General features: G+C 40.1%; 1 protein-coding gene and 2 long non-coding RNA genes across 10 annotated transcripts in view; 1 reads left to right on the top strand and 2 right to left on the bottom strand.

The window, feature by feature from the left end:
• The window catches only part of RNF111 (ring finger protein 111), a 106,664-nt gene extending 104,948 nt beyond the window's left edge, over positions 1-1,716 (bottom strand). For 2 of the 8 annotated variants that reach the window (XM_063699029.1, XM_063699033.1), the window contains exon 1: positions 1,549-1,715. In XM_063699029.1, the coding sequence (XP_063555099.1) occupies positions 1,549-1,622 (74 nt within the window). In that variant the 5' untranslated portion in view covers positions 1,623-1,715. Of the gene's footprint in view, positions 1-1,548 lie in introns of all 8 variants that reach the window. The other 6 variants (XM_063699032.1, XM_063699036.1, XM_063699030.1 and 3 more) reach the window with 5 other exon arrangements.
• LOC129526992 (uncharacterized) lies at positions 1,191-5,007 on the top strand. Its single transcript, XR_008671823.2, has 2 exons — positions 1,191-1,461; positions 4,466-5,007. It is a non-coding gene; the product is annotated as an uncharacterized lncRNA (long non-coding RNA).
• Positions 5,008-6,754: 1,747 nt separating this feature from the next.
• Positions 6,755-17,927, bottom strand: part of LOC134757317 (uncharacterized) — a 51,991-nt gene continuing 40,818 nt past the window's right edge. The window contains exon 4 of the long non-coding RNA XR_010131181.1: positions 6,755-7,787. This is a non-coding gene — a long non-coding RNA (uncharacterized lncRNA). The remainder of the gene's footprint in view (positions 7,788-17,927) is intronic.

The following is a 17,927-nucleotide window of genomic DNA, read 5'->3' as shown; positions in this document are numbered from 1 at the left end:
AAAGCAGAGAACAATATTATTAATACCCATGTACCCATCACCCCAACCCAACAATTATCCAGATTGTGCCAGACCTGCTTCATCTATCTTATCTCCCTCCACCACATTTTTTGGTTTTTATCTGGTATCTGTTTAAAATAACAGACATTGCTGGGCACGGTTGCTCACGTCTGTAATCCCAGCACTTTGGGAGGCTGAGACGGGCGAATCACCTGAGATCACGAGTTCAAGACCAGCCTGGCTAACATGGTGAAACCCCGTTTCTACTAAAAATACAAAAAGTTAGCAGGCGTGGTGGCGCGCTCCTGTAATCCCAGCTACTCAGGAGACTGACGCAGAAGAATTGCTTGAACCCGGGAGGTGGAGGCTTCAGTGAGCTGAGATCACGCCACTGCACTCCAGCTTGGGCAACGAGGGAAACTCCATCTCAAAATAAAATAAAATAAAATAAAATAAAAGACATTTGCAAATTTCCTTCCTTATTCCTCAGTCTCTATCACTAATAAAAAGTGGGCATTTTCTTACATAAACATAATGCCATTATCATCCCTAACAAAGTTACAATAACTCCTTGATATCATCTAATACCCATCCATATTCAGATTTCCCCCAATGTTTCAGAAATGACTTTCTACAATTGGTTTGAGTCAGGGTTTAAACAACACCAACATATTGTATTTGGTTACTACACATAAAATAATTTTAATCTGTCTATATCATCTGACAGCAAATATGAAAAGCTTAACAGACAAACCAAATAATTAATTTACATTTGTAGATTCTCTAGAATCAAACCTCATCTAATGCATTTGCCGCCCCTGCTATCTGTAGCAGTCTTCCTCCAAATCGTCACTATGGCTGATTTTTTCTAGTCATTGAAGTCACAGGTCAAATTACCGCCTCTAAAAAGGCCCTCCCTAACCACTCAATCTATAGTAAAACCACTTCCATCCATGCCGTATCACATGGTCCTATTTTCCTCATGGCACTTACCACTACCTGAAACCATTCTGTTTATTATGCTCCCACACACAGAACAGAATGTCAGCTCCATGAAGGCAGAGTGCCTTCACTGAAGACCAGTGACTGTGCCTAGAACATGAGACATTCAATAAATGTATCTACGTAATAATGCAGTACCGCTCTTTAAAATGTAAGCTCAGCTAAGTATTTGGAGGCTTTTTTGTTGTTTTGTTTTTTTTTCGAGATGGAGTCTTCCTCTGTCACCCAGGCTGGAGTGCAGATCTCAGCTCAGGGGAACCTCCACCTCCCGGGTTCAAGCAATTCTGCCTTACCCTCTTGAGCAGCCAGGATTACAGGCGCATGCCACCACCATGCCCGGCTAATTTTTGTATTTTTTTTTTTTTAGTACAGACGGGGTTTCACCATGTTGGCTTGGCTGCTCTCAAACCCGACCTCATGATCTACCCGCCTCGGCTTCCCAAAGTGCTGGGATTACAGGTATGAGCAAGCGCACCCAGCCTCAGCTAAGTATTTGTCTTTAAACATTTGTAATTCACTCCTCATGTAATGATATAAATTGAGTACCTGTAGAAACCTGGGCCAGCTGTTATCAAGAATCTGTAGGATGTAGGAAAGAAACAAACAGAGGTATAAGACATTCAAACGTAATTGTGGACTTTTACTGAACAATAATTACAGGTTTCTGAAAGAAAAACAAATTATTCCAGATGATTTTTAAAACGTTACCAGGAGTAATAAAAAATTTCATTTTTAGTACCATCTGAAAGCTATTAAAGCTTCAGTAATTAATATCTACAATGGGACAACAATAGCAATAACATGTGGAACAACAATCATAGTTTTTTTGTTTGTTTGTTTTGAGAAACAGTCTCGCTCTGGCGCCCAAGCTGGAGTGCAGTGAGTGGCACGATCTCCGCTTACTGCAACCTCCGCCTCCGAGGTTCAAGCCATTCTCCTGCCTCAGCTTCCCAGGCAGCTGGGACTACAGGCGCACACCACTAAGCTCGGCTAATTTTTTGTATTTTCAGTAGAGGTGGGGTTTCACCATTTTGGCCAGACTGGTCACCTCAAGTGATTCGCCCGCCTTGGCCTCCCAAAGAGCTGGGATTACAGGGGTGAGCCACCACGCCTGGCCCACAGTTTCATGACAGGTTTTACACATACACATTTCATGAGGGAATTGATGCTTTTTGTACAGCATTTCTTTCTGGGGATTCAATTACGACAAACACAACAATGAATACCAAAAACCTAACTAGATATACAAACCATTAAATTTGGGACCTAAAGAAAACCAAAGTCATCTATTCTACAATTCTCATTTAAACAGAGAGACCTGAAGCCCAAGGAGGGTTAACAATAAACTCGGAGATCTAATGTATAGCAAGCAAAGACAGATCTAAAATCTAGATCTCCTGTCCTTAGCCCTATATTATTTCATAAGATAACGTTACCCATAGAACGGTAATGTCAAGTTATAACATATTTTAACTGCTATCATTTTTCAGATGGTCTCTTTTATTTCCTACTGAAGTCTTGGCCCAAAAGGGGAGAAAAAGTCAAAAGAAGGGCACATAAGTATGCCTCAAGTAAAGCATGATACAGAAACCTCTCTTTAAACTATAACAAAAAAAAAAAAAGAAAGAAAGAAACATCTAAAAATCTAAATGGTTTGATTCAATTAGTTTCCTTTATATTTTTTATTTTAAAGTAAAATAACTAGGAGTATCTGCTAAATGACTACACCTTAGCTTTATACAAGCAAGGTGCTTTTCTCTTAAACATCAGAATAGCTCTCTCTCAATAATCTGTAGAAATGGAGTACCAAAGTGAAATTCGTTAAGGTGTAACCTCTGCTGTAATGCATTTTTCACCAAAATGAAGTCACTTTGTTTATACCTTTCTTTAAAAACCAGTTCTATGTCTGGTGAAATAACTAGCAAACAAGTGGCCAACAGACACCAAACAAAAGTTAAAAAGTGACAGAAGGATCTGCACATGATATAGCACCCGCGATAAACAAGGAGACTCATTCTTCCTACTTTGTCCTAAAATATTATTTAGATTTATAAACACCCTCACCAATTCTTAGAATACTATTGTGAATCTTTGGTTACAAACAAATGAGCAGGAGAGAGATGATAAAGTCATTTGTCCAAGGTTAAATGGCAAGAAAGTGTCCAAAATAAGATAAATCAAGCCTTTAAAAAAATCAATTTAAAATTATTGTAAAAGTAAAAGGGCTTCCTTCTTATGCATCTGTTTTACCTCACAAATATAACCAGACTAGGGTGAAACAATATGGCTTATATTGACATGAAGATTTTTACAAAAATACATATAGTAACAAACTATCAAAAGGTGTATCTTTACTGTCATAAAGCTAAGTCCAGCGTTACGGAACTTGTCTATGGTAATCTCAAAATCACATTCAAGCATTTACAAGCATCACACACACACACACAACAAAAATGGGAAAGGAAATGGAACCTTAGCTTATGTTTTTCCCAGTTTGTTCTTTTTAGTTCAAGAGGCCCCTAAAACAAGAAAATTATAGATAAAATACCAAATGAAATAAAGTTTAGATTAAGTCACATTCAAAAGCTACAGGAAATCCTACAAAACGTAGCCTATGTCAGCTGGCATCTTACCATTCAAGAGAATTCTAAATTAATGCCGCACATAAATCAAAAAACAGGAAAGCTTACAACAATACAATGGAGTCACCCCACACTACACACACGAACAAATTAAATGAATACCTTATACTTTCTGGTATTTTTTGAATAATCAAAACTTAGGTTGAGAAATACCCATCTGTAAAGATCTATCTACTATAACCTATTTAAGAACTGTTGTAACAAATCTATTTCTGCTGCACTGAACAGATATTCCCACTATAGCACTGACACTGACTCTGATAAATTATCGAAGGACAATAGTAAAAACATCAGCTTCTTTTTAAATGACCAACAAGCCAACTCCATACAAAATCTGACGCGTCTGTATTTCAGCTGTTCCGCGGACTACGTTTCCTTGATCACAGCAGCAGCAGGCGACTCCCTAGCCGTCAGGGCTGACTTAGCGCCCTCCAACTCCCCGGGTCCGCGTTACCTTCATCACTCCATTGTCAAATCGCACTCCCACGCCTCGGTCCTCAGCCCCCATCCTGAGACTCTAGGGAGAGTCGGAAGTGGGAGAGAAATCCCCTCACCCACACTCCCTCACTGTAGGCTGTGGGTGTGTCGGTAGACGAATGCCTTGCCCAAACACAAATCGTCTGCGGAGACCCAGACCCTAAGTCACCACCGAGCCAGAGATAACCGGCCGGTCGCCGACCCCAGCCTTCCGCGGCCGCAGCCCTTCCTCTTTCTCCCCTCCAGGCCGGCCCCTCCCCCGTTGCGCGCACGCGCGGCCTCCAATGGATCCCCTCCCCCCTGTTCCCCTCACCTTAATCATTAGCCACCGTCTTCTCTTCCAGGGTCCGGGAATCACTGACCCAGGAAGGAAGACAGAAATGTAAGGCGTAAAGAGTAATGCGTCGAGAGCCAGCGATATGCGCCTCAGACGTCGGCCTAATAGGCCCCTAGAGTCAAGAGCAGTGTCTGTCACCGCCACCAAAACTGTACGTGCGGCAGCGCCTGGACTCGGCCCAGCTAAGCCGGCGTCGGTTCAGAATGCCTAATTTGGTCCCACAAGAACTCCTTCTCTGAAGCTGCGGGCGTTTCTACGCTGCGCAAACCGAACACCTCCTCGCCGTCGCCGCCACTGCCGCTGCTCCCCTACAGCCGCCGCCGCCGCTTCGCCGCCGCCGCCGCCTAACCAATTCCTCCCCTACCGAGGAGAGCACGACACTAGGGCTCTTTACGACAGTTCGGAAAGTGAGAGCGCAGTAGCCTTCACGCCTCCATTAACATCTGTTTGTTTCTGCGCTTGCTCGATTCCCGTTTCTCAGCGTCCCGCCCCCTCGGTCCCGATCCTCCCCCTTTGTACTGGTTTTATCAGTCTGTTGGCGAACTGAAAGGTGTCACAAAGCTCATTATTTAATTTTCTTTGGTGATTATGCGTTCAACATTTAAGCCAAATCTTGACTACATCTTGGTTCATTTTTTCGTAACTAAAAATTAACCAACTACAGAATTAATACATTTACAGATATACGTAAACAAAAACATCATGGGTTAGTGTCTTTCACAACAAATGATACCCATATCATATGCGCTAATGACATAAAGATCACGGCACCTCACTGTTAAAGTGAATTTGCTTCCGGAATCAGATCAAAAGTGGTCACATATCTCCTGCGAACTCGGGCTGTACAATCGCATAAGCCTCCTTGTTTATTTTATAAAAGTCAGTAGATAACAAATGCGTCATTATATGCATTAGGAGGATAGAGAGAGGATGAGCTTTATAGTCCATCAGGCAGACTTCCTTTCAAAGTCCAGTGATGCCACTTAAGAGTTCTCTGATTGATGAGATCCTTATAAATCTTAGTTTCCTCCTCTATAAATTGGGATAACGTATTTACCTCAAAAGGTTCTTGTTAGATTAAATGAGACAGTTTATATAATGCTCTGAACATTACTTGCCAATTAAGTGTTCACTAAACATTAATTCCCTCCCTTTGCCATCAACTCATCTTTTTCAATACTTTTTTTGTTCACTCATATTTTCCGTATCATTCAGTAAGCAAATGATTTTGGCCGGGCACGGTGGCTCATGCCTGTAATCCCAGCACTTTGGGAGGCCTAGGCGGGTGGACTACCTGAGATCAGGAGTTCAAGACCAGCCTGGCCAACATGGTGAAACTCCTTCTCCACTAAAAATACAAAAATTAGCTGGGCGTGGTGGCGGACGCCTGTAATCCCAGCTACTCCGCAGGCTGAGGCAGGAGAATCGCTTGAGCCAGGGTGGCCGAGGTTGCAGTCAGCCATGATCAAGCCATTGCACCCCAGCCCGGGTGACAGGGAGACTCCATCTCCAAGAAAAAAAAAAAAAAAGACTGGGCGCGGTGGCTCATGCCTGTAATCCCAGCACTTTTGGAGGCCAAGGCGGGCAGATCATGAGGTCAGGAGATGGAGACCACCCTGGCTAACACGGTGAAACGCCGTCTCTACTAAAAATACAAAAAAATTAGCCGGGCGTAGTGGCGGGCGCCTGTAACCCCAGCTACTCAGGAGGCTGACACAGGAGAATTGCTAGGACCCGGGAGGCAGAGGTTGTAGTGAGTGCGAGATTGTGCCACTGCACTCCAGCCTGGGCGACAGAGTGAGATTCCGTCTCAAAACAAACAAACAAACAAAACACACACACACACACACACACACAAATGATTTTAAAATTACAATAATAATCAAGGACAGCAGATTGTGTGGGGAAACTAAAAGAGCATTCGACTAGGATTTTCCTCAATCCTCCTATTTTCTCACTCTTAAACATAGAATTTTGCCCGGACTATCTTATCTTCTCCCTTGATTTTAACTTACTATCTCATGACTTCTCAAACCTGTATTTCCAGCTCTAACCTTTTTTCTAAAGCTTTTGACCTGTGCTCTTCAATTAGGTAGACACCAGCCATATGTGGCTGCTGAGCACTTAAAATGTGGCTAGACTCCCTCCTCTTCTCCCTCTCCCCTCCCCTTTTCCTTTTCCGTCTCCCTAAAAAAATAAATAAATAAAAATAATTGAGAAGTGCTTTAAGTGAAAAATACACATCGAATTTCAAAGGTACAATACAAAAAAAGACTGAAAAATCTCAGTACTTTTTAATATTTATTATACGTTGAAATAATATTTTGAATATATTGGGTTAAATCAGTGGTTCTGAAGCTGGGATGATTTAGCAACATCCGGAGACACTGTTGTTTGTTACAACTCAGGGAGGAGGGGCGTGGCTACTGGCATCTATCCACTAGGATAGAGGCTAGGGATGCTGGCCTCTCCACAACAAAGAACTCTTTGGCCGAAAATGTTAATAATGCAGTTGAGAAACCCCAGATGAAATAAAAGGGTGAGGGCTTGAACCCTGTTGGGATGCTGAAGGAAAAGAGTCAGTAGAAAAAAGGAGCGGAAAGATAAAGAAAATAAAGGGATGCTCAATGGAGAAAAATACCTATGGAGCCAGAGGAAATGAGATTTAAAGCTCAGATGGAAATTTAGCCTTGGATAGGAGAAGGGATGGCCTTTCCACTGAAACAGGTGAGAAGTAAGAAGACTGCAGTTTAGGTATGTTAGCTTCAGGGGGCAAATTGAGGGCTTGTTCACTGAATGACCTTGACTTCCTTATGAAACATGAGGTAGGGCCATCTATAAAGATATGAGCTTTGGAAAATGCTGGGTGGAGAGTGACTAGAAGAGATGTTAAAAATCAGAATAATCACTAACATAATGGCAGAAGGGCAACAAATCAAAGCCCAGAGCAGAAGAGGAGTGAGGTTGAAGGGACAGGTGTTACGCAGTTGTATTTAGAGGAATAATGGTAGATTCAGGTGAGAAGCAGCTCTCACCTGAATTACACATAACAATTTTCTGATTTCTATGCTTCGGCTTCCACCACTGTCACCACACCACCCCAAACTCAACCTTAAGCCACAGTTAGAGTATGGCAGAAACTGATTAGACATTAAATTGCTTAAATCTTTCAATGACCCTCCATCACCTTCAAGTTAAAAATCCTTAGCATGACAAATAAAGCCCTTCAAAATCCAGATTCTTCAGTATCACTTCATACCAGCCCTAGTTCCCATCCTGTCCCCTGACACTTCCTGGACCTCGGTGGACTTCTCAAACTTCTTATAGTTCTGCAGGAAAAAAAATATATATATATATATATAATATATACATTATATATAAAAGTATATATATATTAAATATAAAAGAATATATATTATATATAAAAGAATATATATAAGAATATATATTATATATAAAAGAATATATATAAGAATATATATTATATATAAGAATATATAAATAATATATATGTAAAAGAATATATATATATTATTCCTATGTAACTATCAATTTTCCCCATGAAGCTAACAAACCTAATTGCATTGGTACAATCTCACTTCTTCCCTCTCACGTGTTTCAGTGGAAAGGCTATCCTTTCTCCTATCCAAGGCTAATTCTTCCATGTGAGATTTGGATCTCATTTCCTCTGCCTACATAGGAACTTTCTTCAACTGACCATCTCTTTATTTCCATTATCTTTCCTCTCTCTTTTTCTACTGTTTCTTACCCTTCAGAATACCATCAAGGTTCAAGACTCACCCGATCTTAACTCCATATTCTTGTAGATATATGTCTCTCTTTTTCCATCTCTCTGCCTTTGCACAGTTCCGTCTCAAAATTCACCCCCTTTCTCCACATTTCCCACCCATGCTTTATCTGCTCAAAAAATTCTTACCCATTCCTCCAAGCCCTCTTCCATGAAGCATTTCCTTACCTCTCTCCCCACCCCTTGAAATGGACTTACTCCAGTTTTAGTACTCTCTTCAAGCTTTATACATACATCTAAGTATTATGATTGTTTACATATATACCTGTCTCAAAACTTAAAATCAGAGAAAATGTCTTTCTCTCTTAAGTAGAAAAATAGCACTCAATAAACATTTATTGAACTGTACCGAATAAGAAGATTGGGATTCTAATCTCAATTTTGCCAGAAGAAACCAGAAATCCTTAATCAAATCACTTTAAATATCTGAAAATTAATTTTACTCACTTGTGGAGAGATCAAGTTTTTCCAAACGCTCTCCAAACCAAATTCTGCTTTCCTCAAACTGCAGCTAAATAATGTTTACCAAATTAGTCTGCATATATGGGCCAGCAGAATCTAACTATTGCCTGACAGGAATTTGAGGAGTTTGGTCTAAACATGGAAATACTGGGCTAAATTAGTGAGTCACCTGCAATCAAGGGGAATAAGAAAATTTCTACAAACTATCAAAGTCAGAAGGAAAGACTGGTATGCCCATCATCCATTGCATATTTCACAACTGTATAAAGTCTGAAAGTGAGAGTGACTAATTATGTGGTCAGCTTCGTGAGCTCTTTGGAAGAAATGGAGAAAAGTTTGAAGATTTAATGCAAGAGTTAGAAGATCTTGGGAAATTCTTGAAAGTATTTAGTGAACTATTTCCTCAGATGTAAAGCTTTGGAAATAATTAAAAGGATCTCAGAGATGAACTAATCAGAACACTTCGTGATTCAGAATATTTTATTTTCTTCTTGGCATATGAAGATATCACTGGAACTTAAAACTGAAAGAAAAGTGCTATAGACTCCATAACTGCTGATTTAGTTGAGGTAGCACAGTTCTCATTAAAATTTTCTGTATGGGCTGGGTGTGGCGGCTCATCCCTGTAATCCCAGCACTTTGGGAGGCAGAAAAGGCTGATCACCTGAGGACAAGGGTTGGAGACCAGCCTGGCCAACATAGTGAAACCCCATCTCTACTAAAGATACAAAAATTAGCCGGACATGGTGGCGGACACCTGTAATCCCAGCTACTCAAGAGGCTGAGGCAGGCAAATTGCTTGAGCCCAGGAGGTGGAGGTTGCAGTGAGCCAAGATCGTGCCACTGCACTCTGGCCTGGGCAACAGAACAAGACTTCACCTCAAAAAATACATATCTAGACAAAAAATGATTTCAGGCTATGTGATTGGAAAGAAACTATTTTTAAAGATTATATATGTAGCACATACTACATATAGTACTATATAATCTTTATTATATGTACATAGAAACAGATAGAAAAGATAGTAATTAGACACAGCCCTTTATCCTACTAAACTGTTTTGCAATCAATGCAATCATAGATTCTGAAAAATTGAGGAGCTATTTAGCAGAAGGATAACCTCAAAAGACAATACCTTTGTGATGAGTACTTATCAACTGACAAATTTACAATTTTCTTTGGAAGGCAACTTTCAAGATATATTTGAAATATCAAGATGCCAGGCGCAGTGGCTCATGCCTGTAATCCCAGCACTTTGGGAGGCCAAGGTGGCTGGATCATCTGAAGCTGGGAGTTCGAGACTAGGCTGGCCAACATGGTGAAACCCCGTCTCTACTAAAAATACAAAAAAATTAGCTGGGCGTGGTAGCACACGCCTGTAATCCCAGCTACTTGGGAGGCTGAAACAGGAGAATTGCTTGAACCCAGGAGGTAGAGGTTGCAGTGAGCTAAGATCATGCCAAACAGAGCAAGACTCTGTCTGAAGAAGAAGAAGAAGAAGAGGAAGAGGAAGAGGAAGAAGAAGAAGAAGAAGAAGACTCAATAACTAATACTATCTCTGTGACTCTGTTTCTAAAAAACAGAGGTAACAAATTATGGACTAACCAGGGGACACAGAATGCCTGGAATTTTGCAGATGAGCAAAACTTCAAATATCCTGATATGTTTCTGGTTATCAGGCCAAATTCTGGGCATATCTGAGGCTCTCTCATTCTGTGAAAGTATATTTTTAAGATAAAAGTGTAGAAAAATGAAAGTGAAAGCTGCCATTCACCATTGGTAATGTAAGCCTAGAACCACAAGCAAGGATTTCCAACTGACTGATAACCATTCTCAGAAATAGTTTAGTCTTTTAATTACCAATATTTTTACACACTTGGTCAAAGTTAGTCAGAGGTTTACCAGTGAGCATTTTCATTAAGTTGTTGTTAACTCTTGAAATGCTTTTGCAATGTCACTTTTAAAATTCAGAATTTTTAATGCGCTCACCTCTATTAGTGATCTTTTTTACAATTACAAGTTTCTGGCCAGGTGCAGGGACTCACATCTGTAATCTAAGTGCTTTGGGAGGCTAAGTTGGGACAATCACTTGAACCTAGGAGTTCAAGACCGGCCTGGGCAAAATAGTGAGGCTCCATCTCTACTAAAAATCCAAAAAAATTAGCAGGACATTATGGCATGTGCCTGTAGTCCCAGCTACTCAGGAGGCTGAGACAGGAGAATCACTTGAGCCTGGGAGATTTAGGCTGCAGTGAACTATGAACACGTCACTGCACTCCAGCCTGGGTGACAGAGTAGGACCCATCTCAAAAAAAAACAAAAGAAAAGTTTCTGATCATTTAAAAGTTAGACTGGATAACCTCCAAAGTGCCTTAAAGTTCTAACATTTCATATTTTGCTTCAGACCTAATTAGATTTATGAGAACGCTATATTACAATTTCAAGTGTGATTTACATACTGGCTACTTAGTTGCAAATTCAGAACAGGAAGTAAAGACACTTTGATGCATTTGCTTGTTATTATTTACAGATCATGCAAAGTTTTCCAAAATCATTTAAAAGTTTCTCTAAACTACATTACTATTAGTTTTAATTGCACAAACTAATACTTGATTATGATTTTAAGTTACAGGATTGCAGAGACTGTGCTTTGCTCAATTAAAAGATTATATAGTACATTGTTCTCAGGAGGCTGAGGCAGGAGGATCACTGGAGCCCAGGTACTCAGGGCTGCAATGTGCTATGAACGTGACTGTGAACAGCCACTACACTCCAGCCAGGGCAACACAGTGAGACCATGATTCAAAAAAAAAAAAAAAAGAAAGAAAAAAATTATTATACAGTACATTAAAAACACTGATATATTGGGGGACTGTTCAGAGATAAAGATATAGAAGAAGAAAGAGAATAAAATGAAAGTGCCCATGTGCTAAAAGGGAATTTTAAAAATGTATTCGACAACTTGAATCCAAACACCTTTAGTAGTCAGGGCTTCTGGTAAGATTGTAATTATTTTTGACTTTTGACAGAACATAAATCACTATTATGCAACAGAAATTTGTAAGTATTAGAGATTTTAGTTTAATATCTTAATTTTAAAATTTGCTTAAGTATTTTAAAATTCTGAAAATATCAAGTGATTAAGGTTGACAATCACGAAACTCTGAAACCCAATCTATTTAAATTATACCGATAAGAAAAATCTATTTTCAAACCGTTCACAAGTTAGAATTGAGTTAAACTAGGAAAGAGTGCCACCTACTGAATCAAAATTGCTTAAACATCTCAACATTAAGTTCATTTTGCAAAACCTGTAAAGCTCTAGCATTTTTTTCCTCAAAGATGTACATTTAAGATAATCTTCATACAGCAAATATTGTTCTATTTAATGAAATTTTCTTTTTCGGTAGAAGATAACGGACTAGACTGGCCACAGGTGTTTATCATCCCAACATCACCCTGACAAACGAGAAAGGAATTAAAAACGTACAAAACACAAATGAAAATGGGAGAAGGTCATTAGCAAGCAAGTTATTCCACCTAATATCTGGAAGATAAAAATCAGAGGACTAGTGATTGTTATAGCAAAGTAACAAAGCTACACCAGACCGGGCAGGGTGGCTCACGCCTGTAATCCCAGCACTTTGGGAAGCCAAGGCCGGCGGATCACCTGAGGTGGGAAGTCCAAGACCAGCCTGACCAACATGGTGAAATCCCATCTCTACTAAAAATACAAAATTAGCCGGGCGTAGTGGTGCATGCCTATAGTCCCAGCTACTCAGGGGACTGAGCCAGAAGAATCGCTTGAACCCGGGAGGCAGAGGTTGCGGTGAGCCAAGATGGAGCCATTGCACTCCAGCCTGGGCAACAAGAGCGAGACTCTTGTCTCAAAAAAAAAAAAAAAAAGCTACACCATTAACTACTGTCAAAGAAGGCTGCACCAACAAGCGAGCTGCTATGCTTTGCAGAATACAAGACAGGCTATGGACTCAGGCCAAAGGCAAGGGAGGCCAACAGTAAAATGTAGAAATGAAACCAAAGGAGATTAATCATAAGTCTCTCTGGGCACAATCCAGTGAAACTTTTTCACCTCTCTCTCACCACATAAAGAAAATGTGGCATCTAGGCCTTTAAGTCCTAGGCTAAAAACAGGAGCAGGGAGTTCTGTAAAGAAACACATTGAAGTAGTTGAGAAGAACCAGAACAGCTGGTGAGACAAGCGGTGATAAATACTTCACATTCTAAGCTGTATAGGCCCCACCTGCCCACAAATGCCTGGTGGTAGGCAGCACCCTTCCACACAGACATCACACTTAGGGTTTTCTTGGTTTTCATTTTGGTTTTTTTTTTGAGACAAGGTCTTGCTCTGTCGCCCAGGCTGGAGTGCAATGGCGCTATCTCGGCTCACTGCAACCTCCACCTCCCAGGTTCAAGCGACTCTCCTGCCTCAGCCTTCCGGGTAGTTGGGATTACAGGTGTGCACCACCATGCCCAGCTAATTTTTGTATTTCTAGTAGAGATGGGGTTTCGCTATGTTGCCAAGGCTGGTCTTGAACTCCTGGCCTCAAGTGATCCACCCACCTTGGCCTCCTAAAGCGTTGGGATTACAGGTGTAAGCTACCGCGCCCGGCCACATTTAGTTTTCATAAATTTTTTTTTATTGTTTGTTTTTATTGTTTTTGTTTTTGTTTTTTTAGACGGAGTCTCACTCTGTTGCCAGGCTGGAGTGCAGTGGCGTGATCTTGGCCCATTGCAGCTTCTACTTCCCAGGTTCAAGTGATTCTCCTGCCTCAGCCTCCTGAGTAGCTAGGACTACAGGTGCACACCACCACACCTGGCTAATAACTGTATTTTTAGTAGAGACAGGGTTTCAAGTCCAGGTTTCAAGCTGGTCTTGAACTCCTGACTTCAGGTGATTCGCCTGCCTCAGCCTCCCAAAGTGCTGGGATTACAGGCATGAGCCACTGTGCCCAGCCGATAAACAGTTTTTAAATGACAATAGAGAATGGAGATAATTCAACAAACATAAGAGGGAAAATATTTTAAACTCTCTAATATCCTCAGAAATTAAAAATGATACTGCATTCTTACAATAGGAAAATTGTTATTTTTTAAAAAGGAAGAAAGAATCTTTAGAAATTAAAATACGATTCCTGAAATTAAAATTCAATAGAAGGGTTAAAAGACAAAAGAAAGAAAATATTCCAGCATATAAGACAAAAAGAAAAATAAATGTGAAGGAAAGGATAAGAGATATAGAAGTCCAACCCTAGAAGTAAAATATCTAATAGAAGCAAGGTACGGTGGCACACACCTATAATCAAGCAGGATTCCTTGAGCCCAGGATTTCGATGCCAGCCTGGGCAACACAGAGAGAGCCCCATCTCATTTAAAAGAAAAAAAAAAAGTCTAATAAAAGTTCTTCAAAGGGAGAACAAAGAAAATGGAAAAAAGAAATTAAAAAAAAAAGAAATAAAAATGTCCCAAAACTAAAAAGGAATTCTAAAATTCTAAAATCATGTATTCATTCACCCATTGATGGACACTCAAGCTTCCATATTTTGATGATCATAAATAATGCTGCTATGAGCATTCATGTACAGGTATCTGTTTGAGTTCCTGTTTTCATTTCTTATGGGTATATATCTATGAGTGGAATAGCTGGGTCAAATGGTAATTCTATGACTATCTTTTTGAGGAACTGCCAAACTGATCCACAGTGGCTGCATTGCACCATTTTACATTCTCATCAGCATTATATGAGGATTCCAATTTCTCCTATCCTTGTCAACACTTATTATTGTGTGTCTGTTTAATTATAGACATCCTAGTGGGTGTGAAGTAGCATCTCATTGCAGTTATATTCTGTTTTATTCTTTTAATGATTGCCTTAGCAATTACCACATTCATCCTTACCTATTAAAATCTAGTATTGTTACATTTAATATCCTCTTGATCAAGAATCCATAAATCGCTTTAAAATATTTACCAGCTGGGCACAGTGGCTCAGGCCTGTAATCCCAGCACTTTGGGAGGCCAAGGCAAGTGGATCACTTGAGCCCAGGAGTTCAAGATCAGCCTGGGCAACATGGTGAAATCCTGTCTCTACAGATAATTTTAAAATTAGCTGGGTGTGGTGGTGCATACCTGTAGTCCCAGCTACTTCGGAGGCTGAGGTGGGAGGAGCATTTGAGCCTGGGATGTGGAGGTTGCAGTGAGCAATGATTGTGCCACTGCACTCCAGAGTAAGACTACTGTCTCAAAAACATAAACAAAAAAAAATCTACTATATACACTCCCTCCACACACACACATACCATTTGTGATATTTTGGCCATTTACTGAAATTCTATAACATTTAAACCCCACAAGACATTATTATTGTTTTTCACACCCCCTGTTTTCGCAGTCAATACGTTTTTTTTTTTTTTTTTTTTTTTTTTGAGACAGAGTCTTGCTCTATCGCCCAGGCTGGAGTGCAGTGGTGCGATCTTGGCCCACTGCAACCTCCACCTCCCGGGTTGAAGCGATTCTCCTGCCTCAGCCCTCCTGAGTAGCTGGGATTACAGGCTCACGCCACCAAGCCCAACTAATTTTTTTTGTATTTTTTTTAAGTAGAGAGAGGGTTTCACCACATTGGTCAGGCTGGTCTCGAATTCCTGACGTCATGATCCACCTGCCTCAGCCTCCCAAAGGGCTGGGATTACAGACGTGAGCCACCGCGCCCCGCCGCGGTCAATATGATTTAGATTTATCCTCATAATTATCATTTTCTTTGATCTTCATTGATTTCTGCATCTCTGATTTTTCATGCAAGATAATTTTCCTTTTGCATGAGGAATAATCTATAGAATATCCATATACATGTGTGTGTATATATATATATATATATATATATATATTTTTTTTTTTTTTTTTTTTTTTTTGAGACGGAGTTTTGCTCTTGTTGCCCAGGCTGGAGTGCAATGGTGTGATCTCGGCTCACTACAACCTCCGCCTCTCAGGTTCAAGTGATTACCCTGCCTCAGCCTCACCAGTAGCTGGGATTACAGGCATGCGCCACCATGCCCTGCTAATTTTGTATTTTTAGTAGAGACGGGGTTTCTCCATGTTGGTCAGGCTTGTCTCAAACTCCTGACTTCAGGTGATCCACCTGTCTTGGCCTCCCAAAGTGCTGGGATTACAGGCATGAGCCACCACGCCCGGCCTAGAATATCCTTAAGTGCTTATCTGCTATTGACAATATCTCTCTTTTGTTTTTTTTGGAAATATAGGGATTCACCTTCATTAATGAAGTATTTCTGGAGTGATAGTTATTTCCTCACTGCACCTTGTAGATATCATTTCACTGTCTTCTGAAGTCCTTGTGTAGCTTCTAAATTGAAGTATTTTTTTTCTGGCTACTTTAAGATTTTTCTTTTTGTCTTGATTATTAAAGTTTCATTTTGATGTGTCCAGTTGAGCATTTATTAATACTTTTATTTATTCTGCTTGGGCTTCGTAGGGCTTCTTGACAGTGGACTATCAACCATTATATCTAAAATATTACCTATAATCCATCATTTCTCTTTTTCTTCTTAAACTTCAATTGCATATGTTAGATCTTCCCACTGTATTTAGTATACTTTTACCCTTTATACTGTATTGTTTAATTACTCCTTGCTTCATTCTGGATAGCTTCTTCTGAGCTTTATTCCAGTCACCTAATTCTCTCTTCAATTATAACTAATCTGCTAGCCCAATTTTTAAAAATTTGGTCTCATATTCTTTTGCTTCTGGAATTTTTTTACCCAAATCTGCTATGTCAGTTTTTTATAGCTCACAGTTTCCTGCTGAAATTTTCTATCTTGATTTTGTCCCTTGAACACAGTAATCATAGTTGTTTTATAGCCCATGTCTATAATTTTCTGGAGTCCCTGTGATTCTTTTTCTGTTGTTTTTCCTGCTGATTCTGACTCAGCTTCTTGTGTCTTTGTGTTCCTCTTTATCTTTCACTGTGTTCAGGAAACTGTGGTTGAAATATTATTTATAGAAATTATTTGAGATTTGTTATGATGTTAACTTCCTCCGCAAAGGATCTTGGTTTGTAGATGTATCTGCCAGGTGCTCAAGGTGGTCAGCAGTGTAGGACCAAGGTGTGTGGTTTTCTGCACTGCCACATGATGTGAAGGAAGGCCATAATCCATATTCTTTTTTTTTTTTTTGTGACAGAGTCTCGCTGTGTCGCCCAGGCTGGAGTGCAATGGCACTATCTTGGCTCACTGCAACCTCTACCTCCCAGGTTCAAGCCAACCTCCTGCCTCAGCCTCCTGAGTAGCTGGGACTAACAGGTGCATGCTGCCACACCTGTCTAATTTTTCTGTATTTTTAGTAGAGACAGGGTTTCACCATGTTGGCCATGTTGGTCTCAAACTCCTGACCTCAAGTGATCCACCTGCCTCGGCCTCTCAAAGTGCTCAGATTAAGGCATGAAACACCACACCTGGCTCATAATCCATATTCTTTCTCTTAGAGGACACACATTCCTGGCCCTGCCCAAAGATGGGAGAGGGTCACCATCCTTGGTGGGAACCATAGATCTACCCTCATTCCTTCGGTCCAGCACGGCTTCTAAAACTACAGTTTAGTTTATCATTTGCCTCCTCAGAGTGTCGTATTCCTAGGACAAACATGCTCCCCAAGTCCCATATCTTGCCTTGTAATTCCTCACTAAATGATTAGCTGTTTTATGATTTTTAAAAGACATATTTATAGGTAGTCTATAATTTTTAGTACCTTCAATGGGAAGGTAGGTACAAATGATCTACCCCACTATAATTTAACTTTGGATGTCCTGCCCTCAAGGTTTAGTCTTAGGCTCTCCTTTATTTCTTTGCCCAGATTGTTCTTCTGTGCACCAGATATATATGCTCAACTGCCTATTCTACATCTCCACTTGAATGTCTAATAGGAATCCCAAACCTAAGATGTATAGAATTGGATTTACATCTATATGTCAATGATTCTACATATATTATTTCATTCAATTTCTACATCTTTAAGGTAAATGTTATTTCCAAAGTTTTAGTTTGTATTTCCCTGATACCTAGTAAGACTGAATACTTTTCATTTGTTGTCATCCAGATTTATGGAAAGACAATCAGAGAGTATAAGTAATTTTCGCAAAGTCAAAATTAGTATTTTAAAAACCCAGCTCTC

The sequence above is a fragment of the Gorilla gorilla genome, chromosome 16 (assembly GCF_029281585.2).
Source record: "Gorilla gorilla gorilla isolate KB3781 chromosome 16, NHGRI_mGorGor1-v2.1_pri, whole genome shotgun sequence".
Classification (NCBI taxonomy): Eukaryota; Metazoa; Chordata; class Mammalia; order Primates; family Hominidae; genus Gorilla; species Gorilla gorilla.
This window is presented reverse-complemented; position numbering and strand designations above follow the sequence as displayed.